Raw genomic sequence first — 22,270 nt, forward strand, 5'->3', positions numbered from 1 at the left:
CTCTGTTAATAAAGGAACCTGTGTGACATTTGGCACGAGGCTTTGTATTAAAACTGACAGTTTTTTTAAGGGTTTGCCTCAGAAAAAAATGAAGCTAACAGAGATGCTATGCTATAATGCTTTGGGGGAAACCCTAATTATGGCACAGAAAAAATATCGATATATATCGAGTATCGCCATTTAGCTAGAAAATATCCAGATATGACTTTTGGTCCATATCGCCCAGCACTAAGTCACGGGGATGTGCTGGAGTCTTAAAGAAGTCAACTGCAGGGCCACAGGAATGAAATGAAAATAAATAAATAAATGAATCAATCAAAGTAAGGTATGCATGCAAGACAGTTGAACCTGGCCCCTGTTTGTATTTACTGTCCGGCCGTGTACAAGATAAAGGAAACTATACCATCCCGTTGTGGTTTTCCATGTGGGTAGACTCTGAGATGAGACTCGTGAGGACTGGAATTTGAGGAAAAAGAAGGAAAACCCTTCTTTTTAAAAAGTACACGCATATGTGTTTACAATGCTGTAAACCAGACTGTAAAAAACGTCAATGGATGTCCAACATGGAGTCGTCTCCAGCCACCGAAGGCCAAAGGTTAAGACAGACGCATTAAGATCTGGTTCAGGTTTTTAGGTGTTCATTACCAGGACAAAAGTACATACAGTTTGTTAGAAATGATTATTCACCAAGATCGTATCATAAAACATGATACAATACACAACATGTAGATGTGACACATTCCTACAGTGATCCAAGGCGCTTGTTGGAGGTCGGGGAGCATGTTCTTCTCCTGCTCTGAAGAAAATGCTCTGTTGTTCGGTCAGTTGGGTTCATGTGAACGCCTTATCCATCGTTTATAAATTAAGTTAATGCATCGACTTCCCATCGGATCACAAAGAAAAACACAGGCAGAGAAAAGATGAAAAATATAAGGAAACCTCGTGTTTCTGCGTCGGTCTACATCACAACAGGAAAAGAGAAAGTAGGTAGGAAATGAAGGAAGAAAGCAAGAAAAATCTAAAAATTAAGACTCAAAGGTGCCTGATAAAAACATTGAAAAAAGTTCAACACTTGAGACAGAATAAAGGAAATATTTAAATTTTGAGGAGTGGAAATGAACAGGAGGGGTCTTTTCATCACATGATCAACAAAGCCAAAGTCCATTTTTTTTTTAACCCAAAACACAAACTTCCAGAGGAAAACACTTGCAACATAAAGCAGTTTTACTCAGCACATTTACTTGGACTCATGTATCTGACATGTTCATGGTCGCTCACTCGAAGCCTCTGACCACACGAAGCAGCTGGAATTCAAACATCACCACGCAACCAAAAACATATTAGAAAAAGAAAATAAAGTTTCTTAAGTTTCTTTGTACAGAAAAATCTTAAATGGCTGGCATCATGGAGCAATGTGAAACTGAAGCGAACAATCAGGTAAATAATAGTTTCGTTAAAATGTACAAAACCACAGATTGTTTTTACTGTTGAGGTTGTGAAAGTTGTGAATGTGAACAAATTACTCCCAGTTTTATTTGTCTACAGCGGGAATAATAGTATCAATAGTCAAATGATGAGCAGAGAAAATAATAAAATAAAAGGATGCAACTGAAAAACACGAATTATCATTCCAAAAGAAATGTTCCCAGGCATTTTCCAACCACCACTCAATGGTGGTTTTATTATTTGGACACTAAATTTCGATTGTTTTGAAAAAAGCTTAATTACAGATCGTTTTGTTTTTTCACTGTTGAGGTAAAGCTTTCAAAATGAATAAAAATGACTTTTTTTGCTTTTTTTAAATAATATTATAAACTCGATCAAGCATTTTTTGATCAATAATTAATAATAAGTCCTGCTATCAAGAAAGAAAGAATTTCCCTGTTGTGGGACTAATAAAGGAAGAAAAAATCAAAAATCAAATCAAAATCAAAAAGCGACTGTTCATCCAGTCCGACTTTGGGACGTCCAATTAGAATCTGAATCTGGTCTTTTTTTTTTTGACTAGTTCCTCTCGTTCCTTAGTCCACATGGTTGCTATGGTAACCCAACCCCCCGCCCCCCCAGAAAAAAAAAACAAACCGAAGGCCTTTGCTTCTGTTTATGCAAGAGCGGGTGGTGTAAATCTTCTAAAGGTTATAAGAGTCAGAGACAGAGGACACCTCTGCGTTTCCTTTCATGTGGAAGGTGAAATATCCTCAAGAGCAAAGAAACACGACGTCCATTTCACTTCAATTCCAGCCTCTGAGAGTTACCACCAACTGCACGAGTGGGAGTTAAAACCACACTTAGATCCAATAACTTTTTCCCCCATTACATGTTTTTTTTGTACCAGTTTGAATTTAAGTATTCGCACAGTTATCATCTCAATAAAATTAACTAAATGGTTTAACTCACGGCAGGGTATGTTCTTTATTTACTTAGGCTCCCCAAACTTTTGGGAAATTAGATTTTAGCGGCGTGGACCACATGTTTAAAAATGACTGCCAAGACAAATTTCACAATTTTTCACGTGCACCCGAGCTGCTGTGTAGCAACGCAGAGGCCGTCCTACTTTGTGTTATGGCCGAATACGATTTAATTCTCTGCCACTAAGACATAAACAATAAAAAAGAAAGTCGTGACATTAGTTGCGTCTCACGCCAGCGGCTTGTGTCGTCAGTCACCTTTCGGAATTTGTTCCTAAGTGGAATTTAAACTTCTTTAAAATGTGCAGGGTTTGGAGCTGAGATGTTTATTTTTTTAATCAGCGTGAAACTCGGTCGCCATGTGTTCCCCATTCAGCCGTGTTTCAAGCCCCGTGAGGAAGCAAACGAGCTGATCATCTCCAGCTTTCCCAAACATGCCTGTTGTCATCTGCACAGATCTTCCACGTTAGAGCATGCGTTTGTGTGAGACCAGTTTAAATTGTGTATTGACAACAGCCTGCTGTTTTTACAACCCCCCTGTGGTTTTGACACAGAGCTGAGCCAGTCTCCATTGCTCTGTGATTTCTTTGTTCTGAGCGTGTGTGTGTGTGTGTGTGTGTGGGTGTGTACATATAACTCATCTGTTAATGATGTGTTTTGGCAGTACCCCGCTGTTTTAGTATTTTCCTGCGGCTTGGACAAGTCTGTATCTCTACTTTGTTGTCTGTAAAAGTTTAGTCTGCGTGAGCATGTATGCGTCTGTGAGTCCCTGCTGTTTGATGGCCTTCCTGTGCTGATATCCTCTATTGTCCTCCCACAACTCCATCTCTCTCTCCTTCAGTTCCTTTCTTCCTCGACAGCTCCTAGTCCATAAAACAGAGAAGAAAGGCAGGATAAAGGGTCATTATCAACAGCAAAGCAACAAATAGAGTGAATACAACGTTATATAATAATACACCACCATGGAAAAAGGAACTTTTACCCTCCTTTCAGTTGTCAAGTTCAACGATTAAAGGGCAGTGTATCTAAAGACAGTATGATCTCGTACAAGATTGACACTATAAGACGCACTTAAAATCCTTAAATTTTCTCAAAAACCAGCAGTGCGCACTATAATCAGGCCTTATGAATTTTGTTGTGCTTACTGTTGAAGAATATCATCAAAACCAGTTCAGAAGTCCGCTGTGGTGTAGTGGGTTTTATTCAGTAAGCCGGCGGTGAGCAGACCTACGCAGCGCGTGTCTGGGTTGGTGTGCTGACCCAGAGTGGTTGAAATCATGACTTTTTATACAGTAAGTTCAAAGCACAAAAGGCAGGAATAAACGAGCCAAGTGAGAGACAAAAACAATTTACAGTCAGATGTGATCTGTGGCCAAATGCCGTTATCTGGCATTTGGCATGACTGTCAAGTTCTAAATTACCCCATAGGGTGTTCTCGTGGGTTCAAGTCTGTGGCATTAACATATCAGTCAGTCAGGAACTTCATCATATGGCATTCCCGTGGTTCAAGTCTTTGTTGAAGCTAGTTCCAAGGTGTCGCCTCTGCAGGGGGCAGGAAGCTGACGTTTCAGGTCAGCCACGGTGTCACAATGCCTCATCATTACTGACCTTGGACCAGTTTTATGTGGTACACTGCAATCAAAAAATCTGTTCAAATGTTTTAGTGAAACTTTGGTGGCGACGAAGCCGCTCTGCTTGATTGATGGTCGGACCGTTCACACACATTACAGTTGGTCCTTGGTACGGGTTGCAACGTCAGACAACGCTAGATAACTAATTATGTAGTGCTGGCAAGCAACCATCATCCAACATCTCGTCAGCGTTACCTTATTGTAATTACAAGTCAAACCAACGTTGGATTAAGCTCTAAGCTCAATTTCCAACTGTATATCATAAGTAAGGGATAATGCCCTTTGAGGTCTCCATTAACATAAATATATGGACGATGCAGAGGCAAACCGTCGGAGGGCGGTTTGCGGAGGAAAATGCTTCCTGGTTCATGCCCCCGAGTCGTCCATATATTTATGTTAATGGAGACCTCGAAGGGCATTATCCCGCTTATACCAAGGTCACTTACCAAAAAACATAAATTAAATCAGTTATTCATGCTTTAATGTGTTTTCAGTTGAACTCATTAGTTTTATAACAAGTCACAGCTGAGTAATCTCTCATCTGCAGCCCTTGTAACCTGGTAAGTTACGTAAGTTAAGTTTTTTAACAAGCCATAACTCAGTTTCCTTGGTAACACCTGAGGGTTTGACTAAAGCCTGAGTTATGGTTTTGCGTCAAATCGACGCCGTGCCTACGCCGTCACCGACGGCGTCACGGTGACGGCGTAGGCACGGCGTCGATTTGACTTCTCCGTCACTCCATTTCTCCACGGTGCAGTACCCCACGTGACCGCTAATTCGCGATCTTTTCCTGAATGGTTTATCCGACTTTTTCCGGTCACAGTGAATCAAAGAGATAAGGACAACGATTGGTGTTTTGGCCAACCGTGACACAAATGAGAGATGAGACCTAGTCATTCATGCTGTTTATGCTGGTCTGGGTCACAGCAGTGGGCGAGAGGAAGGTTACACACTGGAGTCTGATTTGCATCTCTTGTGTTTCTCCATTCTCCATTTTCTCCATTCAGCATCGCTCAGTCTGGCCTTGAAGTGAACTTGCTAACACGTCAACTCCTGGGGAGATTGGCAGCTGTCTTGGGCTCATTTTTTTTTTCTCCGCACTACAGAATGACACACCACAAAATATTTAGGAGTGGCCTTGTAACTCTTCCAACACTGATGGGGAGCAGCAATCGCTTCTGTGATGCCATTAATTATGTTTTTGCTCCTTTGGGTTGTGTTAACACCTATGGTAAACTATGGTGCTGTAGTTTAAAAAATATATATACACATATTGGGCCTTAAGAAGATAAAATTATAAATAATTCCTTCATTTTTCGCAATGATAGATGATGAGCGATGGGAAAAATCATTGTGGTGGATTCAGCAGAGCTTGAGAAACTACAGCTGAAACACTTTCAAATATTCAAAGAATGCACCCACGATTTACTATTGTTCCATTGGACATGACACATTGCATGAGCAGCGGGCGTGTAAATCAACACGTCTGCATTAAAATATTTGAATCTTTCTCTGACAGACTGGCTAGCCTCCAGCCAACTCCTTTGCTCTCCTTCTAATGCCAAGACCTGCGGTCTTACTGGTTGGTAAACCTTGTAAATGTATATAAAAAAGAAAAGATGAATGCATCAGGGTGATTCTGGGACAACCTGTCAAATAAACCATAACGCTCATCTCATGTTGAACAAAAACACGTCTTTGTATCACGTGACATAGTCTATACATAGGACGTTATTGAGTCTTCACATTCAGTAAAACCTTACAGGCTGTTGGTTTACTCTCTTAAATACAATTACCAGAGGCGTCCTCTAAAGTGCGACCCCACATATTGCAGGCATAGAACATTTCAGGTCATACTGACCATATATGACATTTGTTTCGCATATGAACATTGTCAAATAATTTCTTTAAACAAAAATACTTTCAAATGTGGTGACTGGAATGTAGTTTGCCTGATCAGTCGATGATATGAGAGATTAGTTTTCATAAAGACATGTGTTTCGGACCTCTCAGCACATTCATTTGAAAAAAAAAGGCTGACCCACCATCTCATCCAAACACCCCTCGTAAAGCACTTTTAATTCTACACTTTTCCACATTCAGCTCCATTTGAGAGCCGTCAAGGAATTTAATGGTTTTCTTACTTCAGTTCATTTCATTTTACCGACACGGCACCAATTTACAACAGTGATACTCTTCTGAACAAGGACAACCAAAGAATGCTGGTGCTAGAAGTTTATTAATTGATCATCAGCAAAACTCATAAGGCCATTCAAAATAAACTATAAATCATTCCAGATCATAAGGATTATTTACGAATTGCAAACCCTGAAGACAGTTCTCAAACATCCTGGTCGTAGATGAACTTCAGCCCAAGGCAGGCTTTACTATTAATAGATATGATTCTGAAATAGTTATAATTATACCACAATTATGTGTGTTTTTGGTCCATTAGTTGCAACTTAAGATCTTTTCTAAACTGCACAAGAAAGAAAAGTAAACCAGCTCACAAGGGCATTAAACATGTGTAGGTGTATGAAAAGACAAATTAGTTCTTCACATATTTCCCCATTTGCAAACTTTATGAAGTGTGTCAAATTTCCCGTTTTGATTATGCAGCTTCGGAGCGAGAGGATTAGAAGCAGCCAGAAATCTGTGATACACACAGCCTAATTTTTGGAGCTGCCCTGCAACAGGAAGGTTTTCAGTAAACTCAAGTTTCCCTCAAGTTAGAGGTTTCTTTTGTTACGTAACATAGACGCTTATTCTCATGCTCGTGTACCATCCAAAGCAAACAGCGTAAAGGGCTTGATGCCTGGAATATAATATTCCATGTTATAAGCGAGGAGGGGATAAGAGCTACCTTATTAGATATAAATGTGGAAGCAGGAATGTAGCAGTATCTCGAAGCAAATGTTTTAGGCAGGTTTTTGCCAATTCTCCCTACGGAACAGCTTCAAGTTCAAACGTATCCCCTAACTAAGTAGATAGATAGATATTTTATTAATCCGGGAGAGAAATTCAGTGACTAGGAACCAAGACCCCAAATCCTTGATTAATCCAATCACATGGATTGTAAGATCACAGGGAAATTTAACTGTTAAGCTTGGCGTTGACGAAGAATGTTGGGGGGGCTGACGAAAACCCTACAAGCTGACGAAGACCGGGCAAAGAGGTGTTTGGCCACCGCCCATGCGTGATTTTGAATTCATGGTGTGATTATGGACTCGTGTGATTATGAATTCATATGAAATGTGTTATGGGGAACAGTCAGGCTCTCACCGGTTGAAGGCCGGGTTTTCGGCCTTCGACTGAGACCAGGACTAAGGTTTTACGATTTGAACCACATGGCTTGAAGAACAAAGAAACTAAGAAGACTTCAAAACCCCCATGGACAAAGCTTTGCAGGATTTGCATATGTGGCCCTTCAGTGATAAGGGACCACGCACTGATTGGACATGACCCCAAACTACAGGAGGGGCTGCATCAACTTCCCGGGTCCCGCTATAAAAGAGCAAGGCCCCCCTCTCTCTCGGCTCTCTCTTCTCTGCTTTTTTTGCTCTCCCCTACAGGTCTCGGCTGCCACGGAGCGACCAGCCAAGGACCGGCCTTCTCGGGGATCGTGACCGAAGGAGCGTCCGTTTTGCAGCGCTGCACGAGTCACCCACAAAGTTCCGAGCCCAGAAAGTCCAACCAAGGACCCTGCATTGCCTCGACAAGAACGCCTTCGGACTGACCTGAAGGTGAAGGAGGCCAAGCTGCTGTGCCCATGCTGCATCCCTCATCCACAAGGAACAGGAGTGAGAGAGAGAGAGAGGGCCGCTCTCTATCAGGATCCCCTGCTGAGCGTAACTACCCTTTGTTCAACAAGGAACGCTGACCGGCCAGACTAAACCACCTTTTTGTTCATTTACAAAGATTCACGTAAGAGGCTTTTGTGTCTGGGCAGACAAATTTAGTAACACATTTTACAAGTTTAGTTTTACGTTGCAACTGTGTTTATTAGTTTAAGCGTGTTCGTTTATTTTATTGTTTTTCTCCTCTCATCCTCTCCTACTAACCCCCAACACACGCACATACACTTATCTCGGTCATAAACCCCCCAGCCATTTTGAGCTACTGACAACACACACACACACACACACACACACACACACACACACACACACACACACACACACACACACACACACACACACACACACACACACACACACACACACACACACACACACACACACGATCTGAAGTTTATTTTTACGTTAGTCAGTGTGGTTTTCGTGTAGTTTAGGCGTCAGAATTTTTACAAAGTGTCGTCTTGCCATCTTCTTGACACTTATGTAAATAAATTCTGATTAATTTGAATGAGAGAAGTTGTTTGTGCTTATTTTACACATTTTTCACAAATTCAGCTGGTTGACAAAGGCCTGTGTTCGATCTTCCTTCAACTATTATTCTGTAGAATAATGTACTTTGAGACTGATTTTCGCTGTTTAGTTATCATTTTCCTGATTACTTCAGGTGGTGCCCTGTTTTGATTAAGTCATTTTGATAATTCAACTTGATAAATGATCTACTTTATTAATTATTAATAATTGTAAAAGGACAATTATTAATAACTCTTGTGAGAACTGAAACAGCATCTGCTGTGGCACAACAGAGGGATGAAGCTGGAATGTTGACTCTATGATTTTAAACCTGCTCCTGTGAATAGAGCTCTTCAAACATGGCTGAAAGGGGAGCTTTTGTATGTATCTCTTTGGTATTCTACCCAAGCATCATATCATCTTTGTCTCTCAGTGACGGGCGATAAAGAGAGAGCCGTCCTGCTTGATGTTTAATAACAATTTCCTTGCTTCTGTAACCTGAGAAAACTGAGATTGGGTCTTGATGCAGGAACCTTTTCTACCCCTTGTCAATCAGATATCACTGTTTCACTCCGTGGTAAGTCCTGGCACCATTGTTTTCTCCTCCTCCTTTTTGTTATTAACTTTTATTCCGTTGTGTTTATACATCCAGGCCAAGGGGTTTAGAAAAATGTCTGGTTAAATTTAGGGGAAAACAACATGGTTTGCCATGAAACCCAATACCTAAATAATGTGCGTGTTTCTTATAAACCATCTCTATGTCACATGAGGCCAGAGACATTTGGCTCAGCGGTTAGCACTGTTGCTTCACAGCTAGAAGGTTCGTGGTCCAAATCTCGGCAGGGCTCTTCCTGTGTAGAGTTTGCTTGTTCTTCCCGGGCTTCTGTTGGTTTTCTCCGGCAACTCTAGTTTCCTCTTGCAGTCAAAAAATATACATGTCAAGTTCATCGCCCATGGGAGTTGAGCGAGGGAATGCCTGATTGTTTGTCTGTGATGGACTGGCGACCTGTTGAGGATTTACCCCTGTCAAGAAAAATGTGGGTATAGGTACAAACTGATGTGCACTAGGTGGTGAGATTACCAGCAATGAGTTTCCAGGAAAAACTTGGTCACCCTATGGGATAATACCATAAAAGCTCTGTGCTAATACGTCATAGAAAAATAAAAGATAACAAGATTTGACACAAAGTACAAGCATCAAAATTCCTTATTCCTTGTCAATCACAACTTTCTCCATAAAGTAATACCAGCCGGTAAGTCACTTAAAGCAGCACAACGTAATTTCCAGCTTTTGTTGAGTTTGGCGGCATCTTTTGGACAAAAGCGGTAGTGCTTTACCAAAAAGAACACTGCGTTTCCCATGAGCACCAGCGCGTACTGCCGGAAAGATCCTGTCCCGTCGCATGCGTTTGTTTTGATAGCGAATGAAGACGGGACGGACTTTAAAAACTACTTTTCTGTTTCACCAAGTGAACAGACGGAACGCAAAAAAAAGATGTTAAACTGCTGGAAAGGAACTGGAATTTACCGGAATACTTTAAACAAGGAAGCCAGGGAGCGGTATATGGAGAAAATAATGATTATTAACGGTTTGGATCCATATGAAATCCCTACTAAAGAATGGAGCTCCTCGTCGGAGCTCCACTCTTTAGAAAGGATTTACTGCCGCAGTTCTGCACAACCCACGTCTTACTACCTTGTTTAGGAGTGTTTGGCAGCTGCTTTGGTAAATGTTTGACTCGCCATGTGTTTCAATAAATTTGTATAATAGTACAACATACAGTACCATGACAGAGGTGTCATTAAACCTGTTGGAAGTTGATGTACCATCACAATGACTCTGGAAATATGATATTAAGGTGGAAAAGTTACATAGTGCCGCTTTAAACTGGCTCTGTTACACATCAGATTTCTGTCAGGGAAATCATTTAATTATTGACGTTATGTTCTTAAAGGAAACATGGTCAGATGAAAATAGTAAGACACCTGCTTTGATAGAGTCAGTTTGAGAGTTAGTTTTAGTAGTGATAGTAATAGTGATAGTAGAAAGCATAAGAGAGGGAGAGGGGTCGCTTCCTTGTTTTTCATGATTCACTAAACTGCTAAAAACTCTTCTTAGGAATATCTGGCTGTTCAGCTAAAGTGTCTTTCTCAAGCCATGTCTATGAATGTCTACAGGCCTCCGACACAATGCAAACTTTTTCAATGATATCAATGACCTGCTGCCTGTATTATGTGTTGGTTATATCTGGTTATTCATTGTGTGAAACTTTAGCATCCATGTTGACAACCATCCAAGCCAGAGGAGCTAAATAACTATGTAATGTGCTAAAAAGTTTTGGTTTGACTCAACATGTGAAACAGGCGACGCACAAATGGGGGCACACTTTGGACTTGATCACCAGTAAGGGTCAAAGGGGTCTACACAAGAAGTCAAAGCGAAGTAATACACTTTTTTAAGGACTGAAACCTTTAACCAAGTCTATTTTTCCACCTCAACTCTCTCCTGTAACTCAGTAAATGAACTACTCAACACTTTCTACTCTAAAACTTCAGATATCATTGAGTCCATTGCTCCCACCAAGGTGAATTGCCTCTGGTAAGAAGAATTCTCTGTGGTGAAATTCCCCACCAGAGAGAAGTAAGAAAAAGGGAGTGTCGAAAGACTGGACTCCAGGTTCACTACGATAACTATAAAGAGAGACTTCACAAATATAATTTACAAATGAGGAATGTAACGGAAACCTTCTTTTTTGAAATAATCAACAAAAACATCAACAGCAGCTGTGCCCTGTTTGAAACTTTGGACAAATTAACAAACCCTCCTGTTTCAGTAACATCTGAACTCAAGTTTAGAAGAGCCTGCAATTAATTTGCAAACTTTTTTCCTGAGAAAAGTCCAGCAGCACTGCTGTGTCAAATCAAAACAATTTGGAAAAAATGACACAATTTTAAACAATCAACTACAAAATCCTGGATGATATTATGGATCAGCTAAACTAATCCTCCTGTTGTCTCTATATTTTAGCCACAGCTTTCTTCAAGAAAGTTTAACCCATCATGGCATCTGATCTGACTGAAATAGTGAACTCATCCCTTTTGTCAGGTGATTTCCCCCCCAGACCTTGAAGACAGCAGTTGTTAAACCACAATCTGGACAAGCTGCTATAGAGCAAAATTACAGACCCATCTGAGTTCCCCAAGGTTCTATCCTAGGACCCCTCCTCTTTTACATCCTCATGCTTCCACTAGCTCAGATAATAATAAACAAGTTACCACAACTACGCAGATGACACACAACTTTACATTACAATGTCACCCGGTGACAAGCGTTGAGTAGATGCATGGAACAAATCAATGAGGGGATGTGCCATAATTTTCTTCTGTTAAACAAAAACAAAACTGAAGTGGTTGTTTTTGGAACAAAAGAATAGCATTCACGAGTCAGCACAAAGCTTTAGATGTTACAATTAGAAGCCACTGATAAGGTCCAATATCTGGGAGTCACCATGGACTTAGAGCTGAACCTTCAGAGACACATTAAAACAATTACAAAGTCGGCCTTCTATCGGCTAATAAATATCTCTAGGATCAAAGGACTAAAGTCTCAGCAGGATCTTAAACAAATCATCAATGTGTTTATCTTCAGTGGAATCGATTAGTGCAACAGTGTCTTCACAGGTCCGTCTAGAAAGTCAATCAGGCAGCTGATCCAGAACGCTGCTGCCCTGTTCTCAGCAGAACTAAGAAAATGGACCACATCATTCCGGTTCTGGAGGTCCTTAGACTTTCTCCCTGTACTTCAGAGAATAGACTTTAAAATACTTCTGGTAGTTTATAAATTCCTGAATGGTTTAGGACCAAAATCTGCTCAGCTAAATATTCACAAAATCCTCCTGGAGGGGTGTTGTCAGCTTAAACACGGTGACTATCATTACACTATCATTTTGATTTACGTTAAGTTTAAATCACATTTTATTGCAAGTTAATGTAGTGATCCTGCTTGTGATAAAATTAATGATAGATTTGGGGGATTAACTTTTAAAGGGGACATATTATGGCATTTAATGTATATTTTAAACAGGCCTTGAATGTCTTAAAAACAATCTAAAGCTTGTTTTTCTACATAAATCAGAAATTCAGCCTGTGGGCCCTGTCTCTAGTTTTAGCGCTTCTAAAGCCTTTTTCTGTGCTTCATTTTAAGGGCGGGGGGGGGGCTATGATAATGAGGCTCTGCGCTGATTGGCTGCTTGAATGACGTGTAGCAGGGGAGGAGAATAAGCCTCGCTCTGGCCAGAGCAGCCGGCTGCGTCGTACAAAAAACGTGTCCCATGCGAGAAGCTTCTGCGACAAAATCAATTCCATGGCTTTATTTTTTTTGTATTGGACTGTCCTAACTGGCCGCGAGTTTAACGGTTTCAGTGTGGACAGAGAGCGTCCGATGTCACGCAGCTCGACCTGATAGTCGGACGCTCTCATTCAGTTACACGCTGTAAACGGATCTTAAAGCCTGATTTACGGTTCTGCGTTAAATGGACACGTACCCTACGCCGTAGGCTCTGCGTTGGTGTAACGCGGAACCATAAATCAACCTTTAGTCACCTCGTCTTCACAGAGGAAGATTTCTCATCATTTCTTATGTTAAAAGACAGATTAATCGTGTTAACTGTAAATAAATCACAACACTGAATTTTCACAAATGGCAACTTTATTGTTAAAAAAATAAAATATAAGTTGTATATAAATAACATTTATGCACTATTGCTGGCTCAAGGAAGGACCGTGCGTTTGTGACTCACGATGGGAGCAGATTCTAATCGGCTCAAAAAAATCACGTGGCACTGGGGGATTCTGTCGGGCGGGGGTCACAGACCTTGCAGAAATTTATGGGATTTCATCTCCACTCTGCTGGCAGGGTGAGGGGAGACCACTTTATATATGTTAAAACAAGAAAAAAAATAGGTCCCCTTTAAGCTTTGTTGACCAGTGGAGCATCCTTATAGGTACCATCAGTTTATGTAATAACAAGTAGGACACTTTCAGGAAGGATTCATTTCGTCATAAAATGTACAATGTGTACCTTACAGCCCAGCATTTTCTAAAAAAAAGAGAAAGAAAAAAGAGAATCCAGGTACAGCCCTTTTGACCTGACCATTACATAACAAAAGCACTTGATCCTGAGTTCATTTTATTATCTTAAAATCTGTTCTCAGTGAAACGTATCCTTAAAAAAAGAAAAAAATATGTATATTTCTTTTTATTGCACAGATCTGCAATTTCATTTCACAAACTGCTTTGAGCCCCTTTTCCTGGAAAGAATCAAAAGTATGTTGAGCAAAGATTTAGAGCATTTCATGGATCAGCCTGGGAGGAAATTCTGAGAAGTGAAGATGGAGGCAGTGTGGACGTCAGGTTTGTGAAAGAGCAGCAGACACTGATTGACAAACCATCCCTGACTTTCATATAAAATATTTGAGGATGAAACCATGACAGAACTTGATTTAAATCAGGCCAAAAAGGCCGAGGCAGTCCAGAACCAGACTGGCCAGTGAGTAGCAGGTTTGAGGCTGCAACAATAACGCAACATGACAGCATTTTATAGCTTTCAGAAATATCTGAAGCTTAAAAAAATACCGTAATATTGACTTAAAGTCTTCCTTTTTGTATGCTGACCATAAAACCACACATAAAAAATGAATTAAGACGAAGAAAAATGGTTAAAAGAATCACAGTTAAAAATAAAACCTCTCTTTCGCTTCTCCTTTTCCAATAAATTTAGATTTAATCATGTAAAACCTTTAATGGCAGCTAGAGATTCCAGTTTCAACTGTAACTATCTGCAAATATCCAACTCCAACATATAAGAAAAATAACATTAAATGTGACCAGCAATAAAAAATGATTTTGGCTTGAAGCTTTTTATGCTGTCAATTAAGCAAATAGTTATAGGAGCTCAACTGCAATTCTGTGATTGTCTGCTGATGTTTGTCAGCCATACTGTCGTAACTGATCCATAACATAACTGGCTGGATTACTGCGATTCCTTAATCTTGTAAGTACCAAATAACTCTGATAAACATGTGGCTTATCCCAAATGTTGCAGCAAGTTTTGATGAAAAGAAAAGAATGCCATAAAACGTGATCATCAGACCTCCATCTAAATCATGATAATTCTAAATTATTTTAAATTATTTTGTCTTGAGTGAACACATCCATTGAAAGCTTAAAGCCTTTAAAGGTGTGGATTTAAAGAGAACTTAATTGGTAGAAAACAGGGAAACAATTCAAGTTGGCTATCCGTCTCACACAAAGGAGATGACATAAAGAGAAGTTGATTTTCATAATAGTGGAAAGGGATACAACGTTATGCCGCTTATCTCATTTTCCTGGCCTCTTAACCCTGAACCAGTTGAGGCAGTTTGCCGCTCTTCCTGAGTCTTGTTCTGCCAAGAGATTTCGTTCCGTTAAATGGGAGTTGTTTTTTTTCTCTCCCAAGTCACCTGGTGCTTTCTCAGGACAGGAGATCGTATTGCAGAGAAGTTTGGATGCAATGTATCAGTTTGTTGAGCAAAGCAATACTTATTGTTATTTTATAGGCTTTGTATTAATTGGAGTGATTTTGAACGAGTTGGACTGTATTGTTGAAGTGTCCTGAGATGACATGGTTAGACCAGTCTCCATTTACGAGTATGCCATACAGGAAGTAATCATTTAAAAGGGTATCCATGGCACAACACCATGGAGGAGGTGAATTAATAAATATATTTGTGACCAAAACGGGAAAAAAGTTTATGCCCACCTTACATGCGACATCATAACTTGGGCTGTAAAGAGGAAAAAACCAAAAAACCAAAACGTCCTCAATACTGTGCAGGGCTGTCAGCTTAACACAGTGTTCTTAACCCTTGTGCTGTCTTTGGGTCAAGGAAGGAGGAAGAGAAGAAGGGAGGAAAGAAGGAAGGAAGAATGAAAAGAAGGAAAGAAACAAGGAAGGAAGGGAGAAAAGAAGGATGGAAGGAAGGGAAAAAGAAGGAAGGAAGGAAGGAAGGAAGGAAGGAAGGAAGGAAGGAAGGAAGGAAGGAAGGAAGGAAGGAAGGAAGGAAGGAAGGAAGGAAGGAAGGAAGGAAGGAAGGAAGGAAGGAAGGAAGGAAGGAAGGAAGGAAGGAAGGGAAGAAGGAAGGAGAGAGCAGGAGGAAAGAAGGAAGGAAGGACGGAAGGAAGGAAGGAAAGGAGGAAGGAAGGGAGAAAAGAGGAAGGGAAGAAGGAAGGAGAGAAGGAAGGAAGGAAGGAAGGAAGGAAGGAAGGAAGGAAGGAAGGAAGGAAGGAAGGAAGGAAGGAAGGAAGGAAGGAAGGAAGGAAGGAAGGAAGGAAGGAAGGAAGGAACGAAGGAACGAAGGAACGAAGGAAGAAAAAAGGATGGGAGAAAAGAGGAATGGAAGAAGGAAGGAGAGAGCAGGAGGAAAGAAGGACAGGAGAATTAGGTCATTTTGACCCAAAGACAGTACAAGGGTTAATATAGTGACTTAGATGAGGTCAGAACATATTTTATGTCACTTAAATGCAGAAAGCCATGTGATTTCAAGACTTGCATATTTTTTCTTGCCTCTTCACTATCAAACTATCCTAAAAGGACAGAAAAAAGCTTTCCTGGAGTCTCCGAAAAAAACGATGGGATGGAACCTTCAGTGACACGGCTTTAAAAACCAGCATGATTCAGCATGGGATGACGAAGAGCTCAGGAAGAGCTCTGAAAATCACTGCTGGAGAACGTGTCTATCATCTCATCCACCCATAAAGAAGAAGCAGTGTGAACATGGTTAAGAAACACCACCGGTTAAAAAACTGTTCAAAGATCCGACTATAGGGAAGAAAACAAATGAAGTTGAATATCAAGCTAGATCTAATTGACATTTGTAGACCTTGTATTCATATGTGCTTATTACCAAACATAAGCTGGAAAAGAGATTCAGTAAATCTTTATCTAACCTTGTGACTCAGAAATTATATAAATAAAACAACCAGGGGTTTATCTGCTAACTTTTCTAATCAAAACAACCAGAACAGGGTGCTTTGAGTGTTTACCTCCAGATAAAATTTACAACAAAGTAACTCATATTGTAAAGAACATACTTCGAATGAGAAATGAGAAAACGTATTGATCTGAATCTGTGTTTTCAGATTCAGTTTACAAAGACCTGACCTCAGTCTGAAACCACACCTTTCCCTTCCCGCTGCTGAACCCTGGGTAATCTTCAGCTGAACATATATTTACTGAGGCATGCCGGGGATTGTGTGCAAGCCTGGTTTCATGCTATCGCGTGTGGTATTTTCTTAACTTCTTGCCCTGAGCCTGCACAAATTACAAATTTCCTTCTGTATTCAAAAGCAGATCAGTTCCATATTCCTCAGATTTTCCAACTTTCAAAATAAATCCTGACTCCACTCACACCCTTGAGCATTAATCTGTCTTATAAAAGGAAAAACTGTCTAATTTTGATGAGTTATGCACAAATTAAATGTGGTAAAATAAAATGTATGAAAATTTTAGACATAATTCAACAACTTTTCTGATCAGTGTTTGATGGGAAAGGTTTTGACACTGAATGCATCGCAGGGTTCGGTTCGCTGGTTAGATGGCCCACGGAGACAGCAGTTGCTATCAGTAAACGAGAAACAGAAGCCTTTTCAAAATATCCCCTGAAAACCGCTGGCTTACAAATCTGAGCCGGTGAAGAGGTCGGGAGTGCACAAGCTCCTGTTGATGTTTGAAAGAGCCTTTGATTCCTGGAGGGTGGAGGAGGTCAGAGGGAGGGGGGGGGACTAAGGTGGGTATATATATATATATATATATATATATATATATATATATATATATATATATATATATATATATATATATATATATATATATATATATACACGTTTTTATTTCCACTGTAAAAATATTAATAAAAGAAAAAAAACTCAACTTTCAGCGAAGCAGGTTTTTGTAGCGTGACCAGGAACATGATGCTACTGTAACTGACTGCAAGATTGTCTGTTTCAATTTAGCTAACTATAACGCTATTTGGCACATCAGAGCTATTGAATAGTTGAATAGTGAGATCCAGCATGAATCCCAGTGGATCCCCAGAGAATCCCACTTTCCCTGCTTTAAGCAGTTTTCCATTGACTCAGCAATTATTACTGCTGTCCTTATTGTGTTATGATACATCTGAATGCTGCCTTTACAGAGGTGCTCTCACCTTTTGATGATCAATTAATCAATTATTTTTGACTTAACAGCACCTGGCTGCCACGTACCTTCTTATACGTGATATTGTGATAAAATAACTGCAATGAAAATGTATGTAATTAAAATGTCTTAGTGCATGTCACAACATGCATTAAATCAGTGATTCTCAACCGGGGGTCCGCGTACCCTTAATGGTCCGTGGTTTAATTTGTAAGGGGTATGTGGGTATATTTAAAAAAAGATCCTCTGACATTTATAGAAATAGTTTATTATTTTACTCAAATGTGACCGAGACCTTTATCTACTTAAACTACAGACGGTAACATGACCTTCTTTTACTCTCAACAAGTGTAATTCGTTGCTTTTAAATAAAAAATCCTGCAACCGTTTGCATTGTTGAAGTTACTGCACAAGACGGTTAATACAAATGTAACATGATCTGCATCCTTTTCAAATTATGACCCTTCATTTCTTAAAAATGCTTTTATTGTGAAATATTTGCAGCAAGCTGTTGGGGGAATGCTCACTAACTTGTAAAGTTAAAGTTAAAGTGCTCGAAATATACAGTAATGTATAAAGAAACAAAAACAAGAACGTGATAAGCACAGTAGAAGAAGAAGAAAAAAGAAGTAGACGATGTAGTAGTAGTAGACGAGGACAAGTGTCATCAGGCAGGAGTGGCTTAAGTCTTAAAAAAGATGCTCATAGAGAAACAAAAAATGGGCTATAAAATGGCTAGTTCACTCCCTGAGCTGACAGAGTCCCTGCGGACGAGAAAACCGCGGAAGGGCAGCAGTAGTTGCCACCGAGGTACGCCAGCTCTGCAGGAGCTACGGCACCGTGCAACCCGGCCCTCGCTCAGAGAGAAAGCCTGGCTCTTAAACAACATTTCTCCAGATTAAATGGCTTACACAAGACATTTGCTGATTAATTTCCTCATCATTGAAGCCAGAAGAAATCCAGATTGATTTATGTCCCGTTTTCCCCCCTTCAAAGGACTCCTAAACTTCTGCCCAAAAAGAGTTTGAGCAATCGGGGTCAGCGTTCAGAACAGGGGATCTGGTAATGAAAGGAATTTTACGTTCCACACATGGTCATCCTGCCCCAGACAAATCCAAAACCCCTCCATAAATTGAAACTCAATGTTAATGCTTTGCAAGAGTCCTCATTATGCCTGGTTTAGAGAATCACTAACATAAAGCGAGAAAAATCTGCCAAGAAGCAAATGCTTTTGTTAATAGCCTTTAAACAGGCCCAGTCCTTCACACATGCAATCATAAATCTGATAATGAGCTTAAAATTCCAGATTTCTTTATTAGACTGAGTTTTGCTTTTTCCTCAGATGGTTGTGGAACGGACACCGAGTGACCTTTGGACAGCTGAGAGGGACGTAAAGCTGACCGAGCTGCAGCTGGAAAGGCAAACATGGAGCAGTAATGACAAAAAAGATCTTTCAATATGAAAAGGAGAGATGTGTTTCTTGTGCAGCTCATAGAATCCCGAAGCTGTAAACATTTTCATTGTCCAAGCCATGAAACCCAATTTCATTATAATAAACTCACCTATCATGGATGAATGGAATCCATCTCTGATGAAAGACGACTGTTTTCCTGGACAAAACAACAGAACGGTTAGCCAGGGTCAACGCACACATGCACACACATCTATACCGTAGCTGTTCCTGCATTTGTGCTTAAATCCTAATTAAGATTATTTGAGCTCGCAGTCAAGACACTGTGCAGATTTAACAGCTTACTCAAATTCTTTACGCTCCACCAAACCTAGGTTTTTTTTAATGTTTGCAATCGATGCAAGTGCACAGAACAGTATCCATAAGCAAGACACGGTAAATGGCCGATTATGCAGAAATATGGTTCCGCCAGCTATGGATTGTGACGACCATGTGACTGTTCCTCCATTTCGGTGCAGCAACTCAGCAGTAGTGGGGAGGGGGGGGGGAGGGTCCTCTGCCCTTTTTCTACAATCCAATCCTGTAGTAATACAATTTTAGCAAAATCCAAAGATGTTTCTAGCCCCTGTAGTTGTAGCCGGTAGTGTGCAGACTTAGCCTGCCCTCCCCTTACGACATGAACTGGGGAAGCGACCGCAAGAATAAGGGTGCTTTCTCACCTGTCCCATTTGGAACAGTTGTTCCGAAACAGGGAGCGTTTCCCCCTAAAGATCGGTTGGTTTGGTATATGTGAACACAGCAATCGCGCTTGGATGCGGGACAAAACAAGCGAGCCGAGATCGCCTAGGAGAGGTTAGGGTTAGGTTCTCGGCTCGCTTCCATTCCAGACCTGGAGCGGTTCGTTTGCAGTGAGAACATAATCCACACAGCAACCGACACAACTCACTCATAACTGTGGTTCGATGCTGCATAGTTGTTGTTTGTTCCGGGGTATGGTAGAGGAAACTCCTTCCACGTTCATTTCTGACCAATGAGAGAACAGTTGGTTCATGGCATTTGTTAACAGCTTTGAACCAGTACAGACGGTTGCCTTGTGAACACAAACGCCACAAACGAAACAACTGTATCGATTTAGCCCCTGAATCGGAACAAAACAAACGGGCCACAGGTCTGAAAGCACCCTAAGATAGCAAATACAAGCGGCCTGAATTAATTCCTCTGTAGACTTGCAGGACTCTTCCTTAGAGATGTGGAGACAACACCATCCGAGCAGAGCTAATTCACACATATTCAAGCGCTGCTATCCTGGTCCACACTCTGGTCACGATCGATCAATCATATCACTCCTGTTCTCCAACAACTCCACTGACTTCCTGTCAGAAACTCAGTCAAAAACTCATAACTTAGCCACTATAATAAAGAATAATATATACATAATAATAATGTAATAATCCGTGTATATATCACGACAACGGATCCCATTGACTTCGCATGGTACGATGTCAATGGTGCTCACACGGAATTATACCATTTCCGTGTTGGTGCCACAGAAAATAGTGGTGAGAGGTCGTGGGCATTTCACGTATTTTTGTGAGATCAGGTTGCCCGGGACCCTGCAGACCCGGGACCCTGCAGACCCGGGACCCTGCAAACCCATGTGCCTGCAGACCCAGGACCCTGCAGACCCTGCAGACCCAGGACTCTGCAGACCCAGGACCCTGCAGAACCGGGACCCTGCAGACCCGGGATCCTGCAGACCCGGGACCCTGCAGACCCGGGACCCTGCAGACCCGGGACCCTGCAGACCCGGGACCCTGCAGACCCGGGACCCTGCAGACCCGGGACCCTGCAGACCCGGGACAGGCTGGAGAGATTAGAACTTGTCTTGCCTGCAAACGCCTTCGTGTCCTCCTGGATGAGCTGGAGGAGGTGGAAGGGCAGAGGAAGCCCTGGGCCTCCCTGCTTGGGCCGCTGCCCCCGCGACTTGAACCTGGATACGTGGAGGTTAAAGTGTGGATGGATGGATAGTTGCTGTTGGCAAAATAATTAGTAATTATTGGTTTTATGGTTGTCAGGGTAACAGGGATCCAACATTACAGTTCCAGTTTTGTCTCATGAAGTTTCAACATTGCCTGTTTGCACATAGAGCATCTGTGCTCGACTGTAAGCTGAACTGCACAAGCGTAGTGTTTTACTCGCAAATACTGTTCTGAGCAACTGTATCACATGCATGTTCATTAATATGCTGAATAATCTGTTCACAATAATGATTTCATGTTATAATTGACAAGAAAAAGACCAAAACCCCTGATGTTAAATAATTTTGTTTGAATATGAAAACAAATATAAGATGTCAACGACAAATACAATTTGATAAACATATCACTGACATAAATGCCATATTGGACTGAAATTTGAAAGTTTAATTTATTTTTCATATGTGAAAAATATGGCATATCTTAAAAAACATATCCATAAAAACATGGCGATTTATGGCGAAACAAGGTGTAAACACACCATGTGGTTGTGGGTATCATCCTGCCTGTGTTCTCCCTCCTCCTCCTCCTCTTCCACTTCACTGTTTGGTCTCTGTTCCTCCTCGTCTTCCAGCTCTGAACTTGACCCCTCTCCTTCCTGCCACGCCTCCTCGCTCGCACACTCCTCTGCCTTAATCAGATCTATATGAACATGTAGGAAGACAGAAAAACCCAAAACATTACCTTTGACTTGTCGGAGACAAAACAATTTAAATCTGGGGAAATTACTGTAAATGTATTGTTATGAAGCACCCGAAGATTAACTCATTGATTGCTTTACTGATTACATTTTTACCATGACATTATATCAAATTATGTAAAATACTTCAAAAAACTGTTCACCATGAAACTTTAAAGAGGGTATCAGGTGTGATGTGTTACTTGATGTATGAAGGACAAATACACGAGAAATGGAACTGGATGGTGATTTAATTTGCAGCTTTACTGTTGATTCAGCGAGGAGCATATTGATCGATTCACATTAATAAACTCAATTTAAAAGGAGTCAAATAATTTAACTGTTACTCTGCCTTGTAGTTCATCCAGAGAACCATGAAGTACCTGCAAGATCAAAGTTGAACTGGATCATGAAAGACAGCAATATCTTTTTGGTTTTGGTGTCGACACACTGATTTCAGCATTTACCTTGGTTAATACATCAATATTATCTCCAGATAAAGA

General features: G+C 40.8%; 1 protein-coding gene across 3 annotated transcripts in view; it reads right to left on the reverse strand.

Moving 5' to 3' along the window:
* Positions 1-200: 200 nt before the first annotated feature.
* The window catches only part of raly (RALY heterogeneous nuclear ribonucleoprotein), a 191,444-nt gene continuing 169,374 nt past the window's right edge, over positions 201-22,270 (reverse strand). For all 3 annotated transcript variants that reach the window (XM_061726625.1, XM_061726623.1, XM_061726624.1), the window contains exons 7-9: positions 21,570-21,730; positions 19,204-19,251; positions 201-3,271 (exon numbers count right to left, since the gene is read on the reverse strand). In XM_061726625.1, the coding sequence (XP_061582609.1) occupies positions 19,207-19,251; positions 21,570-21,730 (206 nt within the window). In that variant the 3' untranslated portion in view covers positions 201-3,271; positions 19,204-19,206. The remainder of the gene's footprint in view (positions 3,272-19,203; positions 19,252-21,569; positions 21,731-22,270) is intronic.

The sequence above is a fragment of the Cololabis saira genome, chromosome 8, assembly GCF_033807715.1.
Source record: "Cololabis saira isolate AMF1-May2022 chromosome 8, fColSai1.1, whole genome shotgun sequence".
Taxonomy (NCBI): Eukaryota; Metazoa; Chordata; class Actinopteri; order Beloniformes; family Belonidae; genus Cololabis; species Cololabis saira.